The sequence below is a fragment of the Bacillus rossius genome, chromosome 1 (assembly GCF_032445375.1).
Source record: "Bacillus rossius redtenbacheri isolate Brsri chromosome 1, Brsri_v3, whole genome shotgun sequence".
In the NCBI taxonomy this organism is placed as follows: domain Eukaryota; kingdom Metazoa; phylum Arthropoda; class Insecta; order Phasmatodea; family Bacillidae; genus Bacillus; species Bacillus rossius.
The window spans coordinates 118,233,276-118,253,025 of NC_086330.1; the positions used below are offsets into that span (position 1 = coordinate 118,233,276).

General features: G+C 38.9%; 1 protein-coding gene across 3 annotated transcripts in view; it reads left to right on the forward strand.

The window, feature by feature from the left end:
- The window catches only part of LOC134543137 (oxysterol-binding protein-related protein 8), a 167,402-nt gene that overhangs the window by 120,108 nt on the left and 27,544 nt on the right, over nt 1–19,750 (forward strand). The window contains exon 17 of one of the 3 annotated variants that reach the window (XM_063388004.1): nt 10,962–19,704. The exons of the other annotated variants lie outside the window; for them this stretch is intronic. Within the exon in view, the coding sequence (XP_063244074.1) occupies nt 10,962–11,154 (193 nt within the window). The 3' untranslated portion in view covers nt 11,155–19,704. Of the gene's footprint in view, nt 1–10,961; nt 19,705–19,750 lie in introns of those variants that run through there. 3 annotated transcript variants of the gene reach the window in all.

Sequence of the window (19,750 nt, forward strand, 5' to 3'; positions counted from 1 at the left end):
GATCGTTATTATAGATTAATTAAATAAAAACAACAGTTAGATCTATAGACTTCCTTATTTTATTAATCATTGTTCTTTCTTTTTTATAGATTAAATTTTTGTTTTAACATCTGTTTTTCATGAATAATGATCTTACTTAAATTACTCACAATTACACTTATTATATTATATTCTTTGAACTTATTTACTATCGGGCCGGCCCTGAATGTTTAACAAAAATAACAATATTTAAAAAAATGAATGAAATTAACATCGCTAACTTTACAGGTTGTACATATAGTCCTTGCAAAACATTATATAAATTTCCTCTCCTCGAACTGCTTTTACTGTCCGCTGTCTTAACTGGGTTACACTATTTTTGAGTTTGTGAATAAAATGATAGAATTATGCGGGTATCACCCGGGGCTGTAGGTAGACGGTGATCGAGGTAGTAGGCCTAAAGATGGTGGATTCTGCTCAGGATCCGATTCCAGAGGTTTTGGCAGAGGAATTTTGCTGCCCCAAACTTGGAACCCTGTCAAAACAGGGTGTTGGTCCTGGCGCTCAGGAGTGAGCGTCTCTTCTCCGAAAACCCGAACCACGATTCGCGGTAGACACGGAAGTCTTAATGATAAAAGAAATATATAAATATAAAAATACTAAGATTCTCTACTCATAACTAAACTACTGACTGGTTAATCTTAATTTTAGATAGGGACTTCATCCCTCTAGTCTGAGAAGACTACATAATTCGAGATGCGATGCCGATGATTTGCCGAAGATCGCAGATACAGAAGGTACCAGTCAGTCAGGAGGCGCGCACCGAAGTCCCTTCAGCGCAGGATATCGTCAGTATATAATAAGCGCGGGGTCTCTAGAGAATGGAAGGGGGGTTAGGCTCTGAGCCGAAAATTACCGAGCCCACCCGAAGGTGTCTGGCATAAAAAAATTAGATCTTACTGGAGTGACTGTGCGACTGAAGCGCTATCTTTTGGTGGTGAGAAGAAGTACTAATAAATCGACTAGTGACCGACGAGAGTGTCAAGCAAGGGGGTAATGGAGTAACCAGAGGTGCCACCTAGCGGCCTGAGACATAAGGGGGAGAAAGGTTGTCGTTACTTCTGCGCGAGCGCGGTAGTGTCGGCGCTGCCGACGCCCACAAGTGGCGTTAGTGACCACAGCCGTCACTAGATTTCGTTAAAGTCCAGAATCGTCTCTGCGGTTGTCAAGCCTGAGATGGCCTTGAATTAGGTTACCGTCCCTGTGCGGTCATCGCTCCTGGCTTCACTTCTGAGAAGAAAGGGTGGGGGAGCAGGGGGGGGGATGGCTTCAAAAAACGCATGGTCTGTGGGACGCAAGGCCCATGGGATCCTACTGTCGTGTCTTGCTGCTAGTGAACCTTATACAGATTCGTGACAGAGTTAGCAGGGCTCAGCATTGCTCCACAAGCAAAATCTGCTCGCCTCTGAGAACAGAAGCTGAGAGCCTGGCCGTAAAGAAATAAGAAAAGAAAAAAAGAATAAATTTCCAAAAATATATTTATGATAACAAAATTTTAAATAAAACGTGCCTAAATCCCTAATACACGGCACAGCATCAAGGTCTAACAGCTGACTCCCATCACATACCTTCCTCTCCAGTGGCGTGCTAGTGTCGTACACAGACCAACTACACACTAAACTGTTTTACGCTTACACGTGTAAAAAATACAAGCTTCTGTGCCCACACTGCTGAATAAATATTATACATTTAATATTATCAGTTAAAATCTTAACACTAATTCAAAATAAAAATAAAAATAATTTTGAACCTCACAATTTTTAGACTTTTCTAGAATCTTTTAAACTCCTTGCCAACTTCTTAAGATTTTAACCAAAATTTCTTTTGTGTTGCCTGGATGCCGAGAAACAGCTAACTAGATGGAATGTTTGTATGCTATTCAAAGCATCTGTATGGCTTGGGATTCAAACTGTTTCAAAAAGTTAGTCCGTGCAGTAACCATAAACAAAGAAGCTTCACTCCCTGAACTATCGTCTGCCACAAGGACTGCAGTCCTTCTGGTAGTGTCATCCCCAACATTCATGGTTCCAGTGGCAGTTGTTCTCTGGGAGGTACTAGTGATAGTGCTGTCGTTACAGTGAGGACTGGGACACACTTCAGAGTAAACTAAATTTCAGAGAACAGTTTAGCAGGTGTGTGCAAGTAGATGATGGTGTTTACGTCACCCAAGCCAGATCACTTTAAGTTGACAGACTGACATCACTAATGGTGGTGATAACACACAAACAGCAGACTGTGAAGAGCTACCAACATTTAAATTGTAAAAAACATCTGAAGCTTAGCAATTTCTGAATACTTTGGAAACAGTAATACATTGCAGTGATACTGACAGTGAAACAATCAAAGTTATTTAATTTTTTTACCTAAATATTTTCAGTGGGTCTACTAGATAGGTACTAAGTTGTAGAAACATGCTATTCAAATTTGCAAATAATTTTTGGGTTACCTTGTTTGTAGGCCAACTATGTTTTTACTTAAAGAGAATGCTCATATGCAGTAAACGGGCCTTAACTATCAAATTCTTTATTATTTATAATAAATATATTTGACTTTATAAGACTCGAAAGTACTTAGACTCGTTCTAGTGTATTTATATGATAAGAACAAAAGAACGAATCATTTAATTTAATTTGTGGGCGCCATCAACTGCTACGAAGTTGCAATAATGAATAACCATTACAATTACTGCTATTTTAATTAATTTGTAACACACACCATTAATTAAAATATATTTATTATTGTCCGGACTATTCAGGGGTAGAGTTGGGTATGTCGTGGAAAAATTCGTAAAACCTTGGATTAGCTTGTATACAACGATTTTGTGAATTTTAACTCAAGTTGTTCCTAACTTTAGCAATCTGGTAGTGTAAAAGATTTAGTAAGGGATTTCAAGTGATATTAATTATTCCCAAGTGTCAGTTTTGCAAGCTAGTAAATGTGGTGACCTTCATTCATCATTATATAACCGACCTGTTATTATAGTTCCGTGGTAACGAACTATGCGTTACTAGATTTGCCTTCTTTCAGCCAGGACCTCAGCAATGAATCTTCTGCGTCTTCATCCTTGGCACGCCCATTCGCTGTCTTGTACCTTCGTCTTGGGAACGCCTAGTATTAACGAGTAGTCTTCGTCCTGGGAATGCCTTTCGTTGTTTCAAACTTCGTCCTGGAAACGCCTCTAGATGACCATCTTCGTCCTGGGAACGCCGATAGTTTATCGTCTTCGTCCTGGAAACGCCTATCGTTGATCGTCTTCGTCCTGGGAACGCCTATCGTTGATCGTCTTCGTCCTGGGAACGCCTATCGTTGATCGTCTTCTTAGTTTATACTCGTAGTCTTTCTTCCTGGTATCGCCTTGTAGTACTCAAATATTCTTATAATTAATAATTCTTCCTTATTTCAATAACTCTCTTCAAATCATTAATATTATTCATGTTTAATATCATTTCTTTATAATTCTTCAAAATATTTCACCAGTTATAAGTTCAATTTCTTCAGTCATAAAATGTCATGTCTTTACTATTCGAAGTTCCTATATCAATTTCCTTTCGTTTTCTCTATTCCTTCCAAACAAAACTTTTATTATCTAGCAATAATTTTTGTTAAATCTTTTCCACCAATACCAGATTGTTTTACAAATATTCGTCATATAATATTACATATGAACTGTGAAAAAAACATTCTTATTCGTTAAACAAATATCATTACTTGAGCAAGGAAGTATTACATTCAAAGATATAAATACAAATTACTGATTTTATGGTTCATAGAGAAATAAAATGTGTAGTGAAGTGAAATTATAAATATGCTACATTAATTTTGTTCATCCATCTTGTTATGTGAAATTAACAAGTTCAACCTTTATAGAATGCCCCTCCGAAGAATGTCTACATTGTGTATGGTGACACTATACACTGGAGGTATTCTTCCAATAACAATAATACACTATGGACAAAATTACACTTGAACACATATCATCGTTACATATTTACAAGAATTACATACAGTTCACACTCAAATAATAAAACAACAAAACAATTCTCCATTTAATATGTACATGTTTTCTATTTTAAACATAGTTAAACAATTGTATCATAATTTTGTTTGGTTTCGTACTTAGTAACTTCTTTAACCTTTCACGTTATATAAATATTATGCATTCATATCATTAGTGTGTGTGTAACTAAGACAAACTTTCAAATAAACGATTACTTTGCCCCTCCAAACTTTAATTAATGGTATGTTTTTCAATAAGGTTGAAAATTTAATTCTCTATCATATTAGGGTCTTTATAAATTCTTAATTGGGTTATATTGTAATGACCTATGATTTTCCCTGTGTCAATATCTGCTAATTCATAACAATTTTCTCTTATAACCTTAGTTATACGATAAGGACCTTCATATAATAAGAAAAGTTTCTTTGTAACTAATTCCCAAAATTGACTGCTGTAATTAGTTCTCTTTAGTACTAAATCGCCGTAAGATAAATTAATTTTATTTGCAGGTTTCAGTCTTCTTCTGCGCGCGTCGGCGGCAGCTATTAAACGAGATTTTAACTTATTTTGATTTTCCTTCCGTGTTTCTTTCTCCTTAATTTCATTTTTAGGTTGGTATGATTTATTTAATCCGGGTTTGTCAGAAAATTTTTCCTTATGTAATGATAAGACTTCAAATAAACGTCCTTTTAATTTTTCGTCATTTAACGAGTTACCTACTGTAGCATGCTTAAAATCTGATTCCAAAGCTATTGAATCATTAATATTACTACAACATGTTTGTTCTTCCCTTCTTTTCTTCTTTAACGTGCAGAAACAATGATCAGTAAATTTCCAATTTACCGTAGTGGTTGATGACGATTCGTCGTCATTAATAGTAACTAGACATCTTCTAAAATCTAATATAACATTGAATTTAGTTAGAAAATCAGTACCTAGAATAATGAGTTTCGACAATCCATTAACAATTAGTACTGGTACTAACTTAGTTGTTCCAAGTCCATTTACTTCTAGTAATGTCTGTTTGTTGATGATTTTACTACATTTAGTCGTCACACCTAAGATCTTTAAGTTCGGTACAGGCAGAATAGGTAATTTTACTCCTGAACTTTCAATCATCTCGACGCAGTCAGAACTGATACAAGAAATTTCAGCCCCACTGTCTAACAATACTGGTACTTTTACTCCGTTTATCATTAAAGTTATTTCAGGACATAAAGCTTCTTTGTCATTAATCGCGGTTTCTTCATTTGTTTCGTCGCTTAAAAATTCCCTGTCATTGTTATTTAAAATTATAGTGTGTAATTGTTTCGTATTGCTTCTCATAGACATATTCAACGTTTTTCCGCTATAGTTATTTTCGACTCCATTCTCTGGTTTTGGGTTAGACGTTCGGAGTCTATCCTCTCTAACCCTACTTAGTTTAACTGTTGCGCATTTTGGTTAGCCTCTGGCGAATGCCATATCGCGTTTGAATTAAACTCACGGTTGTTAAAACTCATTACATTACTTCCTCCTTGTCCGTTCGGATGTGTTGCATTTTCAAACATAGGTTTGGTGTTTGGTCTCCATTCTGGTGTTTTAACTAAATTACATGCGACTTGGTCCCTTGGTTTGTTTCCTTGTGTCGGAAATCTAGTATTTGTCTGTTCCTGTGACGTATTTTCAACTGTATTCGCATTTTGTGTCATTTGAGTCACCGCCCCTCCTGTGTTCTGTGTATCTTTACAATAGTCGTCATTCCTTCTCCAATTTCCCTTCATTTGTGGTCTTGAAAATTTATATCTCCTATCTGATTCATGATAATTGTTTCTATTGTAATTCTGGTTACCATATTTCCAAAAATTCCTCATATTGTATTGGTTTCTGTCATACCAGTTTCGTTTATAATTATCGACTCCCAATGTGTTAACTCGCGGTGGTCTCTGTTCTCCTGTATTTTCAAATTTTCTTTGGTGCCAATTGGAATACAGAGGTACATTCGGTTTACTATTGTTCCGATTTTCATTCGGTTCTCTACGTTCGTATGTTTCTCTGTTCGTCGTCGTTCTCTCCAACTTTTCGAGTTTGTCATACACTAATAACTGTTCCTTGAATTCTACAATATTTGAAAATTGTCTACCCGCAAACTGTAATTGATATTTAATAGGTAGTTGCGATAATATTAGTGCAACGAACTCCGCATCCTCCATTTTACAATCTAAATACCTGGTTCGTTCGTACATTTCACTAACATGTGCTTCTAAACTTTTATTTTTCTTGTCGAATTTTTCGGCATGTAACTGGATTCTTAGATTGCTCTGAACCCTAGTATTCCAAAATTGTTGTGTGAATAATTTTCTAAATGTTTCATACTCAATAACCGTATCTTGTAACATTTCCCACCAAAAGAAAGCTGTATTCTTTAAACAATGACTCACACATTTCAACTTATCTGCTTCGTGTAGAGCGAAAGTTTTGCAATATTCCTCGAATGCTCTCAACAATCGCATAGGATTTTCAGTGCAAATTCCGGAATAAGTTGGTATGCTGTCTAACCATTTCTTAGCTGGATGATGTAAAGCTAATATCGGATCTGTTATAGCTGTTTGCATGATGCTATTATTCGTATCCGAACCTCGAATAATTCCTGCGGAATTAGTTGGATTAATAGTTTCCGGTATTGTAGTCTGTGAATGTATTACCTCTACTTCTCTATGATTTCTGACGGTATTTCGCAACTGCATTTCTTTTTCTATTTCACCGATTCTTCCTTCTACTCCCTCAAATCTAACTTCATTTCGTCTGTTGGTTATGTCTAATTTCTCCTCGACTATATTTACCGCGATATTTTGACATTTACTTTCACATTCTTTTAATTTTTCATCTACTTTCTCTTCTACTTTAGATAGATCTCCTTCTATTCCTTCTAACCTATCACATACTATAGAAAATTTTCTTTCTGTGTCCGTTAACATTCTATTCATGGCTGTATTTATTTGCCTAATATTTTCTAATACTTCCTGATTTTCCTGTTTACGTTTCTCTTCCGCTTAGCGTTCTTTTTGTTCCCGTTTCTCCTCCGCTTCGCGCTCTTTTTGTTCTCGTTTCTCCTCCGCTTCGCGCATTTCCTGTCTACGTTTCTCCTCCGCTTCGCGCATGAACCTAAATATTTGTTCCATTCCTGACATGTTAGTTTCCCTTATTCTCGTATCTACTTCGCCTATTTGCGGTGTTGGTACGTCGCCCTGTCTGATGTTACTGTCTATTTCAATTTGATCTGTGTTTTCAGATGGATCTGTTTCTGATGTAGCCCTTGAATTATTTCCCCTCAAGAAATAAGTGTTCCTGTTTTCTTCTGACATCATGTATGTGGGATCTCTAAACTTGAGTTAAAATTTTCAGTTTGTTGTAGTCAATATACTTCGTGCTAATCCTTTGATTTATGGTCCCACGTTGTGGTAGCCAATCTAAACGGGCCTTAACTATCAAATTCTGTATTATTTATAATAAATATATTTGACTTTATAAGACTCGAAAGTACTTAGACTCGTTCTAGTGTATTTATATGATAAGAACAAAAGAACGAATCATTTAATTTAATTTGTGGGCGCCATCAACTTCTACGAAGTTGCAATAATGAATAACCATTACAATTACTGCTATTTTAATTAATTTGTAACACACACCATTAATTAAAATATATTTATTATTGTCCGGACTATTCAGGGGTAGAGTTGGGTATGTCGTGGAAAAATTCGTAAAACCTTGGATTAGCTTGTATACAACGATTTTGTGAATTTTAACTCAAGTTGTTCCTAACTTTAGCAATCTGGTAGTGTAAAAGATTTAGTAAGGGATTTCAAGTGATATTAATTATTCCCAAGTGTCAGTTTTGCAAGCTAGTAAATGTGGTGACCTTCATTCATCATTATATAACCGACCTGTTATTATAGTTCCGTGGTAACGAACTATGCGTTACTAGATTTGCCTTCTTTCAGCCAGGACCTCAGCAATGAATCTTCTGCGTCTTCATCCTTGGCACGCCCATTCGCTGTCTTGTACCTTCGTCCTGGGAACGCCTAGTATTAACGAGTAGTCTTCGTCCTGGGAACGCCTTTCGTTGTTTCAAACTTCGTCCTGGAAACGCCTCTAGATGACCATCTTCGTCCTGGGAACGCCGATAGTTTATCGTCTTCGTCCTGGAAACGCCTATCGTTGATCGTCTTCGTCCTGGGAACGCCTATCGTTGATCGTCTTCGTCCTGGGAACGCCTATCGTTGATCTTCTTCGTAGTTTATACTCGTAGTCTTTCTTCCTGGTATCGCCTTGTAGTACTCAAATATTCGTATAATTAATAATTCTTCCTTATTTCAATAACTCTCTTCAAATCATTAATATTATTCATGTTTAATATCATTTCTTTATAATTCTTCAAAATATTTCACCAGTTATAAGTTCAATTTCTTCAGTCATAAAATGTCATGTCTTTACTATTCGAAGTTCCTATATCAATTTCCTTTCGTTTTCTCTATTCCTTCCAAACAAAACTTTTATTATCTAGCAATAATTTTTGTTAAATCTTTTCCACCAATACCAGATTGTTTTACAAATATTCGTCATATAATATTACATATGAACTGTGAAAAAAACATTCTTATTCGTTAAACAAATATCATTACTTGAGCAAGGAAGTATTACATTCAAAGATATAAATACAAATTACTGATTTTATGGTTCATAGAGAAATAAAATGTGTAGTGAAGTGAAATTATAAATATGCTACATTAATTTTGTTCATCCATCTTGTTATGTGAAATTAACAAGTTCAACCTTTATAGAATGTATGTAGAACATAGTACGTACTTTAAAAATGAACGTATTAGATATTTCATAATTTACTGTTAAAAATGTGCACCTATTGTATTATTACTTTTTTTTAAATCTTATTGTCTCACAACTGTATTATATATACAACTCTTGAAGTGTTTTCAAAATCGGTTCTGAAATATGAATTTTTTTTGCATGTTTTCACATAATGTAGAAATTATGTATGTGCAACATTGGTAAATATAGTTATTACAAAGTGGGTAAATTTCTGTCACATCAGGATTTTATTAACAAGGTTTCACTGTATTCAGAATGTCGGAGGGCTCACCATCACAGTTGATAGGCCAATTAATTATTGACCTTTCTGAATAAGAAAAAATTACCATGGTTTTTGAGTAGTGATCATTCTTTCCTAAAGTTTGATTATATTAAAATCAAACAAGCTATACGTCCGGGTAAATAAATTTTCTTGCAAGATGTTTATGGCAAAAAGTTTTGATGTAGTTTCCTCGTATATTCATATTTAAAAAAAAATGCACTATCGTTAGGGCCACGATTATATGGTGAATCGCGAAATCGCGAAATTTTCAGCGAATTTATATGGAAAATGCGAAAAAAGCGATTTTTAATTTTAATTTTATTTTAATTTGAAAACTTGATAGTCAAGACTTGCCCGGATCTTGGTTGATTAGCTGGAAAAATTTCCTGCCTTGCATTTCTACATGCTTCCTCTAATCAGCTTTAGGGCGCCGTCTGGTCAGCGTGTGTGATAATGAAGCGGGATGATAAGAGCGACGCTCAATGGTAGTTCTAGCGCGGTAAAACCTCTAAGTGCAAGGCTCTGAACTGGCACGCAGTCATCTCGTTCCCGTCAGATAACTGTGAAATTTTAGCAGTGACCGTAACATTATATGGCGGAAAAATAAAGATAAAGGTGTAGCGCAAGTCGGATATCTAGTGTAGTTTGGAAATCGGGTAGGTTTTTCGTGGCTGTGCGCGGCACACGACTGTAGTTGCCATGCGTCACGCGCCGAGAATGTTGTCCGGCAGGAAGGGGCGAGTATAGTTCATTTGCGGCAAAAATGAATACTTTTACGGCCCTGCTAAATTTTTCCATTAAAGAAATTTTGAAGTTTCAGTGATTTTCCAGCAGAAATAATGTTCTGTAATGTAAGGAGGTTAGGCACTGACCTACCCTAACATTGATTCTTTAGCGTGGGGTTTTGAGAAGATAAAAAAATATTTATTCTTGTGTTATGTTTTGTATGGAAATATTTGTCTCTGCATTCCTTAAATGTTTTCTATAACTCCTTTGTTTCTGTCGGTGATTTCTGGCAGAGATGATTTATAAATTTAAGTTTAAGCCGGGTTTTGGGAAGAAGGAGTAAGGAAGGGCCGTCCAGCTGGCGTCAGGTGTTTGAAAGTGTTGTGGTGTGACCTAGTTAGCTGTGATTGGCCAAGTGACGTTTCACTTTATTTGAGACAAAATCGCTGTATGCTGCCGCCATATTGTGCCGGAACTATTTCTTTATAGGTTGCCAGAAGTTATTGTAAGCTGTTTAAATAATGGTAAAGTAAATGAATTTGTGGTTTAAAATCTTGTATCTTTTTTTGTTAAACTTATGTTACTTTGAAGTGTATATTTGGTTGAAGTAAGTGCAAATATTGACAGCGGAAGGATATGGAACTTTGTCTTTGGAGGGAGAGAGAGGCTTGTAACGGTGATTTTGGAAGGAGCTGTGAAACATGTGGTGAAAATAAAGTTTTTCTTTGTAGTTGGGCGTTATTAAATTATTACTGGAGAGTTACCCACTACATATTTTGGCGCCCGAACAAGGACCCGACGAAGTTGAGTACTCGGGTAAACAATAGGCAGTGTTGAGTGAAAAAAAAAGGGACAAAAGGAGTTGTTTGTGAAAAGGTCGGCGTCGGCGTGGCAAATGCAGCGGAAACAAAGGGCGGTGTAATCACCTAGGGAGCGTGACTGGAGGTCTGCAAAGTGCAGAATAACGAATGCGGCGTAAATAGTCACTCGCGGTGTAATCACTGGAGGAAGTGTGATTCTACGTGTGAAGCCCAAGTGTCTACAGCGGCAGAGACGACCACGTGTCTACAGCGGCAGAGGCGACAGCGTGGGACAGCTCGGCAGAGGACAACGGCCTAGGACACTCCGTGGACGACATGGCGGCATTCGCAGCGGTCACCAGGGAACCCGTCAATTAAGGTCGGAGATACACCGTCACACTCCCCTACATACACAGTATCAGCCAAGTATTTCGACTCGTCGGTTTGTGTTAATAGCCTATTGACGGTGTTATATTTTTCTTTGTGAAGTAGTTGTGCACTTTTGTTATGTAGGGTCTTTGTAAAAAAAAAAAAAGCATAAAAACGTGCAAAACAGGATAAGGTGCAGTGGTGTAAGTTGGAACTGTACTCTTTGATCATTGATTAGCTGTACACATTCGAGATCCTGTGGGGTTTAGTGGAAGGGAAAATGTTTGTTTTTTGTTTTGTATATTTAGAGTAACTGGTGTATGAGTAAATAATATCTTTGTCTTTGAACATGGCGCCAGTAAATACTCGATCAACTGGGGCACTAGCCAGTAGCGCAACAAGCGCTAGTTTGGAGGACCTGCCACTAGTAAGTGTTGGGGTGCTCAATCAGCAAGGGGAAATAGTAGAGCAAGGGGAGGAACAATCTGTCGGGGACATATCCACACCACCTCCGCCAGCAGGGGAGAGTAACCAGGATCTAGCGTCACTAATTAAAGAAATGTTTGCGGTACACCATCAAAAGTTGGAAAATTTCAAAGCAGAGATCAGGGGGGATTTTGCAGAGTTTCGCTCGAGGCAGGAGGTTTTGGAAGAGCGGTATGCTGGTCGTTTAGCAGAAGCGGAAAACCAAGTTTCCAGCCTAGTCCAGGAACAGGTGGCCATTAGGGAGCAAATAGCCAAAGTGGAGGAGGAAGTAAACACTCACCAACTTGATGTCAAAAACATAGAACATCAGCTGACATCCCTAGAGGGAATGATGGCCAGCAGCCGAGGGGAAGTTTTGCTTGTTAATCAAGAGCTAGAGACGGCTAAAGCAAAACTATCAAGCGAAAGTAGGTTGCAGGAGGAAGCCATGGCACAAACTCGCAATGAGATGAACCAGTGGGGGCGAAAGATAGACGGGAACGAAACCAAGATAGGGAACCTCAGTCAAAAGTTAGCTACGATAGAGGGAGAACTTAGCGCTGGGGGGTGTAGTGGAAACGGTATGTGTCGAAATAGGCGTCTCACACAGCCATATCAGGACCGAGACGTCCCTAAATTTTCGGGGCAGGATAGGGTACACCCAAAGAAGCATCTTGGCAAACTACACGAATTTTTCGCAGTTTATGGGTGCTCGGAAGATGAAAAACTTTTTGTGGCAAAGAGATCCATTGTGGGGACAGGTGAGAATTGGTTGAGGCTAAGTGAAAACCGCATTACCACGTTCAAAGAATTCGAAAAAGAATTTACAAGTGAATACTGGGGGAAAAGGGTGCAAGGGATAGATCGAGCGAATCTGTATCAGGGGAGATGCGTGGCAGGGCAGCTAGAGGCCCATCTTAGCAATGTAGTTGAGCGTAGTAGGTATTACGATACAGCGTTCAGTGAGGAGGAGATAGTTACTCTTGTGTATTCACAAACACCTGAACATGTACAAGAGGCACTGGTAGGAAAGGATATATCCACTGTTGAGCAGCTGCGCAAGGTACTTAAGGAGTTAGACCGTATCAATGCTTGGAGAGAGCCACGAGGTGCGTCTGGACAACCACAGAGTCTGGGGGTTGATAATTTTTGCCATGGCAAAGCAAGTGGGGGGTATCAGAGCCAAGGTGGGTATTTTCAGGAAAAGACCAGCAACAGTAACCAGGACTCCAATAACAGCCACTGGGGAACCAGGCCATGGAAGGGAGGAGGATCTGGTAATGGGAGGGGGCAAGGTAGCTGGAGATACGGGAAGAATGGTAGTGGGCTAGTAGATGGGGATGATAGAAAAGCGGGTGCAGGACAGGGAGAGAGGGGTGAGAAAGAAGGTAAGATAGATGAGAGAGGAGGCAACGGCGACCACCGTTCTAATGCCCAATCGGGAAACGAAGTGGATCGTCGAGCCTAGGCAGTCAGGCTAGGGCGATCGAATCTGTTGAAGGGCCACTAGGTGGGTGTAGGCCTATTCACATGGCTGCTGCAATCTTCACTGATGATAGAGAATTTTTATTGTCTGAAGGAGCCCAGAAACCAAATAAAGTATGTGTGCCTGAACTAATGTGTAAGATAGGGGACCAGGAGGTAGCAGTCCTTTTTGATTCGGGATCGGAAGTCAGTGGGATTTCCGAACAGTTCCTAGCAGAGCTAAACAAGCAGGGATTCACGTATCCCACACTGCCCGTACCTCAGCTGACGGTAATTGGGGCCACCAGGGGTAAAAGCAGAAAGGTAAACAAGCAAATCTTTTTGGATTTTCAGTTAGGGAGAGAGACCTACCGTGCAAATTGTCTGGTTATACCCAGATTAACCAAGGAGGTGATACTTGGCAATGACTTCATGCATAGTCACAACATAGTTGTTGATTTTGTTCAGGCTAGGATTTTCATTAAAGGAGACCCTTATGCTATGGTGAGGAGTGACAACTGGTTGGACCGGAGTCCGGGGGTATTGAGGGTACAGTGTGTGGAGGATTGGAAGGAGGGTAAATTGGAGGAAGAACTAGGCGAAATGTTAGAAAAGGACCCACAACAAATTCAAAGGGTCACCGCTACACATTGGGAGGAGGAGGTGAAGCATATGTTAGAGCGATGTGAGGTAGGAAGTGAGGAGGAAAGGATGCAGTTAAGGGGACTGTTGCTTGAATTTAAAGATGTTTTTCGGGGAGAACCTGGGCTGACCACCAAGTATGTGGACAGAATACCCATGGAAGACGACACGCCATTCAGAGGTAGGAGCTACCCGATCCCTTGGGCATGTAAGGATGAGGTTGAGAACCAAATTAGGCAGATGGAAGCTAGCGGCATAATCGAAAGAGGGAACAGTCCTTTTGTAAACCCCTTGGTGTGTGCTAGAAAGAAAGATGGGAGGGTGAGGCTATGTGTAGATTCAAGGGCATTAAAAGGCAGAATTGTTCCCGATAGGCAGAGTCCAGTGGAGCCCAGCCAATTGTTCACTGCGTTCTATGGATGTAAATACATCAGCACGACTGATTTTGTAAAGGGGTACTGGCAGGTGCCACTGCATGTCAACGATAGAAAATACACAGCTTTTCTTTACAAGGGGCGTGTATACCAGTTCAAGGTACTGCCTTTTGGTTTACCTAATAGTGTAGGGGAGTTCTGTAGGGCGGTGGATGCTTCCTTAGGTCCCGAATTAGAGTCCAGAGTTCGAACCTATGTGGATGATGTGCTAATTGCAACAGAAACGTTTGGCGAGCACTTGGAAATTCTTGAGCAATTGTTGTACCGACTAAGGGAGGTGAATTTAACCTTGAACGTATCCAAAACAATGTTTCTAAGGAACGAGGTGATTTTTCTAGGTTTTAGGTTGAGTGCAGAGGGAATAAGACCGGACCCGGAAAAGGTGAGGTTAATTAGAGAATTTCCGCGACCCAAAACTGTCAAAGAACTGCGAGGATTTTTGGGATTGTGTAATTTTTACCGAAGGTTCGTTGAACGGTTCTCAGATGTGGTGGCACCTATGTTGAATTTACTTAGGAAGGATGGCGTTTGGGATTGGAATGACCAATGTGAGAGTAGTTTCCACAGGGCAAAAACCCTTTTCGTGGACAATTGTGTAATCCGGCACCCTGATTTCACCAAGGAATTCTACATCAGTACAGATGCCTCCAGCTATGGATTGGGTGCAAAGTGCTTCCAGCTAGGGGAGGAGGGGGAAGAACACCTGATAGCCATGCTGAGTAGGAGTTTGAATGCAGCTGAAAGGTCCTATACTGTTACGGAACGGGAATGTCTGGCAGTAGTGTGGAGCCTCGAGAAATTGAGAAATATAGTGTTAGGCAGTAAAATCATAGTGCAGTCTGATCATCATTCACTAGCTTTCTTACAATCATGCAAACTGATGGGGAGCCGTCTGACTAGGTGGTGCCTAGCTCTGCAGGAGTATGACTTGGAGATTGTTTACATCTCGGGCAAGGAGAATGGGGATGCAGATTTACTAAGTAGGACGATAATAGAGCAAGGGGAGTTAATTATGGAGGAGAAACCCCGAGCAGGACCCATTATGGCCATTATTAATGTGGAAAAGGATGATGAACTATTTAGGAAGTTCACCAAGTTAGGGGAGGCCCAAAGGGAAGATGAAGTCTGGGGCATGATCATAGGGGTATTAGAAGATGAAAATAAAGATGTCAACCAACCACAAGTCCAGAAGCTGCTTTTGTGGTACTGTATAACGGGTAAAGTACTCTATAGGAAGGATGATTCGGGAAAATGGAGACTATGTATACCTAAGATATTGGTCAACCAATTAGTATGGCATCTTCACCGATCCACTGGACATTTTGGGAACAAAAAAGTATTTTGGTTAGCAAGTAACAGCTACTATTGGTCTAATATGGAAAAGACAATTAGGAAAATAATTAGTAGTTGCGACATTTGCCAAAAGGCGAAATACCCTAATCGTAGAGCCAAGATTATATGGTTTTATGCGAAATCGCGAATTTTCACGCGAAATTCATCCCAAACCGCGAAAAATGCGAAATGTTTTCTAACCACAAATAAACACCTCAATATTGATTTAAATCGTTAACTACCGACTATTGGTTGATTGACAAAAATTCCGTATCTGTTTGTAGAAGAAATGGTCGTCATCCAACTGCAGTGTGGTGGTTATTTAATGCGTTAATTATTCATCTTAAAAAATTACAAGATATCACAAAAATTGACGATTTCACGAACAAAAAAAGATCGTTATCGGAGTTAGGTTAGGGTTTTTAAACGCATCTAGTCACTAGAGATCACGCAATATTAACAACTGACGATCGTAAACTTAAAATTATCAAGTTAACAAACACAACAACGTGAAAAATCTCAGCGCCTTGTTTGCTGTATCCTTTGAAAAATACACGTGAAAAAAAAAACGGCATTCATTAAATAAATACGTATGAAAATTAAATAAAAGCGAACATTGATATTTAATGATCACTTAATATTTAATGAAATTTCACTGTAACGCAATTTTGTTTGCTTGTTGAATAAGCAGTTTACCGTGAAGCCTTCATTTTCATTTCACACTTCACAGGCGAGAGTGCCAAAATCGTAACATAATCGAAGTTTTCCGATCGCTAATGAAAAAGCACCATATTGCAAGGATTTATTCATTTTACGGTCATTAAATATTTTAAATAACGCTTACCTACCCAACCCTCCCGGAAAATAAATAAAAACATTTATTTCACTGACCTGACATAACCTAACCTTTTACTTCGGGTTGAGTATATGGCTCTCTCGCCTGTAAAAAGTAGGCTTCCCGCGGTTTATTTTTTCGCTAAAACTTCAGTAAATACTAGTTTTTGGTACCTCCGGGCTTTGTTTACAAATGACGTGCATAAATGAAAGCTAAATTTCTTAATCATGCCGAAAAATAAAGCTACTGCGGCATCACGTGCTGACGAGTTTAAGAATGAGGGATTATATGTCAGTGACGGAAAAATACTTTTCTGTAAATATTGTAATTGCCATTTGGAGCATGAACGTAAGGACACGGTAAACAAGCACATAATTAGCGACAAACATGTAAACGCTAAACGATCCCCATGCACTTTGAAACGACAGCTTTCTATCCCAGAAGCAGGAGTGGCGCAAATATGCGCAAAAAAACAAAAGGAAGATTTTGTTCTCGAAACTGTTGAAGCCTTTGTAGCTGCAGGTCTTCCTCTTGAGAAACTTGACAACAGCAAGCTGACTGCATGGATGCAGAAGCATGTAAGTGGTGCTGGTGATCTTCCAACAGCGGATTGGATGAGGAAAAAGTACATTCCCCTACTTAGAGAGAAAAAAGAAGTGGAAATCAAGCAGCAGCTCTTGGGGCAAGATGTGGTCATACTCGCAGATGAAACCACTGACAAGAGTAATAATTGTGTTTTCAACATCTTGTTTAAAATTCTGAAACCAGGTGCTGAACAAGATGTTATCTTAGGGGCTTCTTGTGCCCTTGATGCAGCAAATGCTGTTTGTTGTTCTCGGGCAGTGATTGATGTATGCTCCAAATATGAAGTCAAGGAAGAAAACATAATTGCGTATGTTACAGATAGTGCCAGGTACATGACAAAATCTGCTGGTACCCTTGAAGGTGTATTTGGTGACCACATGTACCACATACAATGTTGGGCCCATAAAGTAAACAAAATGAAAGCGGATTATCCTGAATTTGCAGCTGCTGCTTTAAAGTTAATATGGATACCTGCAACGAATGTGGACTCAGAAAGATCTTTTTCTAAGTATTCTGTAGTTGTAAGTGACAGAAGATGATCTCTAAAACCAGAGAATGCTGAACTGCTGACAATGGTGGCATTTTCCTGAGCTTAATTATATTGCATTTATAGAACAAAAGTTTAACTGTAGTTTCTATTTTAATTAATTTAGACTCTCTCCTGAACTCAGGAACAGTACTTACCTGCATAAGAATACTAAATATTTTAGTTGTTAATTTTTTATGTACTCTCAACATAGTATTGTTTAATGTGCATATTTTAAGTCTCTAACCACGAATTATTGAAGCATTTGATCAAGGCAGCTCTGCTAGGTGTGTACATGTTATTACATGTGTTTTAATTTTTTATGACGATAAAGACGAAATCCACAATTCTTAATGACGAAAAGTCCTTTTTCATAACACCATAAAATCTTGGCTCTACCTAATCGTAATTGGGAAGGTAAATGGGAACCGATTGTTCCATCAGGACCGGAGGATCTTTTAGCTGTGGACCTATATGGCCCACTGCCCAAGTCGAGGGGAGGTGTCCAGTACATTTTCGCGGTATTAAATGTTTTTACCAAGTTTGTGCTTTGCTATCCTTTAAAGAAAGCCACGGCAGCGGCATGTGTTGACAAGTTACTCAATCATTATTTTGAAAGAATGGGTGTACCTAAGAGAATACTGAGTGACCACGGTACCCAGTTCACTGCGGATGTTTGGCACTGGGAGTTAGCCTGGAAGGGCGTTGATGTGATCTATAGCTCTGTCAGGCACCCGCAGGGGAATCCGATTGAGCGTGTTATGAGGGAAATAGGGAGATTGCTACGCACCTATTGCCATGAGCAGCACAGCAAGTGGGCTGAAGCTGTACCACTATTAAATAGGTTTTTTAATGAACACATTCACAGCAGTACAGGTTTTTCACCGCAGGAACTTACCAGTGGCAAAATTCAGCGGGACAGTCTAGCCCTAAAATTTAAGTTTCCTAGTGGGGAGGAGGATCAGACTAGTGACAGGATAGAGGAAGTTAAACTGAAACTTAAGCATGCAGCATTGAGGAGAGGAGTACAACAGAGAGTTATAAGCAGTAACTTCAAGGTAGGGGATTTGGTACTGCTCAGAGTTTGTGGGAGAAGTGATTTTATGTTAAAAGAGACGAAAAAACTGGGACTGCTATATGAAGGGCCGTTCAGGATCACTAGGGAAGTAGGAAAAAATGTCTGGGAGATTGGACACTTGACTGGTGGCAGGGGTGTTCGAGGTAGCTTCAACCAATATTTGTTAAAGCCGTACATTAGTGAAACGTGAATCCAATCGTGTGGCGCCATTTTCAAGTTGATTAGAGTTTCGAGAGTTGTTTCATGTTATATTGTTTGATTTGATGTTTGTCGTGTGGTTAGTGATGTAACGGGATAACCTGCATAACATGTTGGCTTGAAGCAGGAAATCTCTTGAAACATTTTGGGACTCTCATAAGGGGGTTGTTGGTAAGAGCCAATGTGGGTTTATTTTATTGATGGTTGTGTACAAGTAGATTTGTGCTAAGGGTATATTCTTGTTTGTTTGTTAATTACAAGTCTGTAATTTTGTCTATTGGGATTCTGTGACTTGTTATTAACAGTGTTAGAGAAAGTAATTAAGTAAAACTGAACACTTGTAAATGGCTATCTTGTTTTGTGAGGTAAGTGGTGTAAAAGCTGGAAGGAAGTAACTAAGGGAGAATTGGTCACCGGCTTGCACATACCTCAGGCAAAAGTTAAATTTTGTTTACTCAAACTCCATTTAACTTGGGGGGTTGTAAGGAGGTTAGGCACTGACCTACCCTAACATTGATTCTTTAGCGTGGGGTTTTGAGAAGATAAAAAAATATTTATTCTTGTGTTATGTTTTGTATGGAAATATTTGTCTCTGCATTCCTTAAATGTTTTCTATAACTCCTTTGTTTCTGTCGGTGATTTCTGGCAGAGATGATTTATAAATTTAAGTTTAAGCCGGGTTTTGGGAAGAAGGAGTAAGGAAGGGCCGTCCAGCTGGCGCCAGGTGTTTGAAAGTGTTGTGGTGTGACCTAGTTAGCTGTGATTGGCCAAGTGACGTTTCACTTTATTTGAGACAAAATCGCTGTATGCTGCCGCCATATTGTGCCGGAACTATTTCTTTATAGGTTGCCAGAAGTTATTGTAAGCTGTTTAAATAATGGTAAAGTAAATGAATTTGTGGTTTAAAATCTTGTATCTTTTTTTGTTAAACTTATGTTACTTTGAAGTGTATATTTGGTTGAAGTAAGTGCAAATATTGACCGCGGAAGGATATGGAACTTTGTCTTTGGAGGGAGAGAGAGGCTTGTAACGGTGATTTTGGAAGGAGCTGTGAAACATGTGGTGAAAATAAAGTTTTTCTTTGTAGTTGGGCGTTATTAAATTATTACTGGAGAGTTACCCACTACAGTAA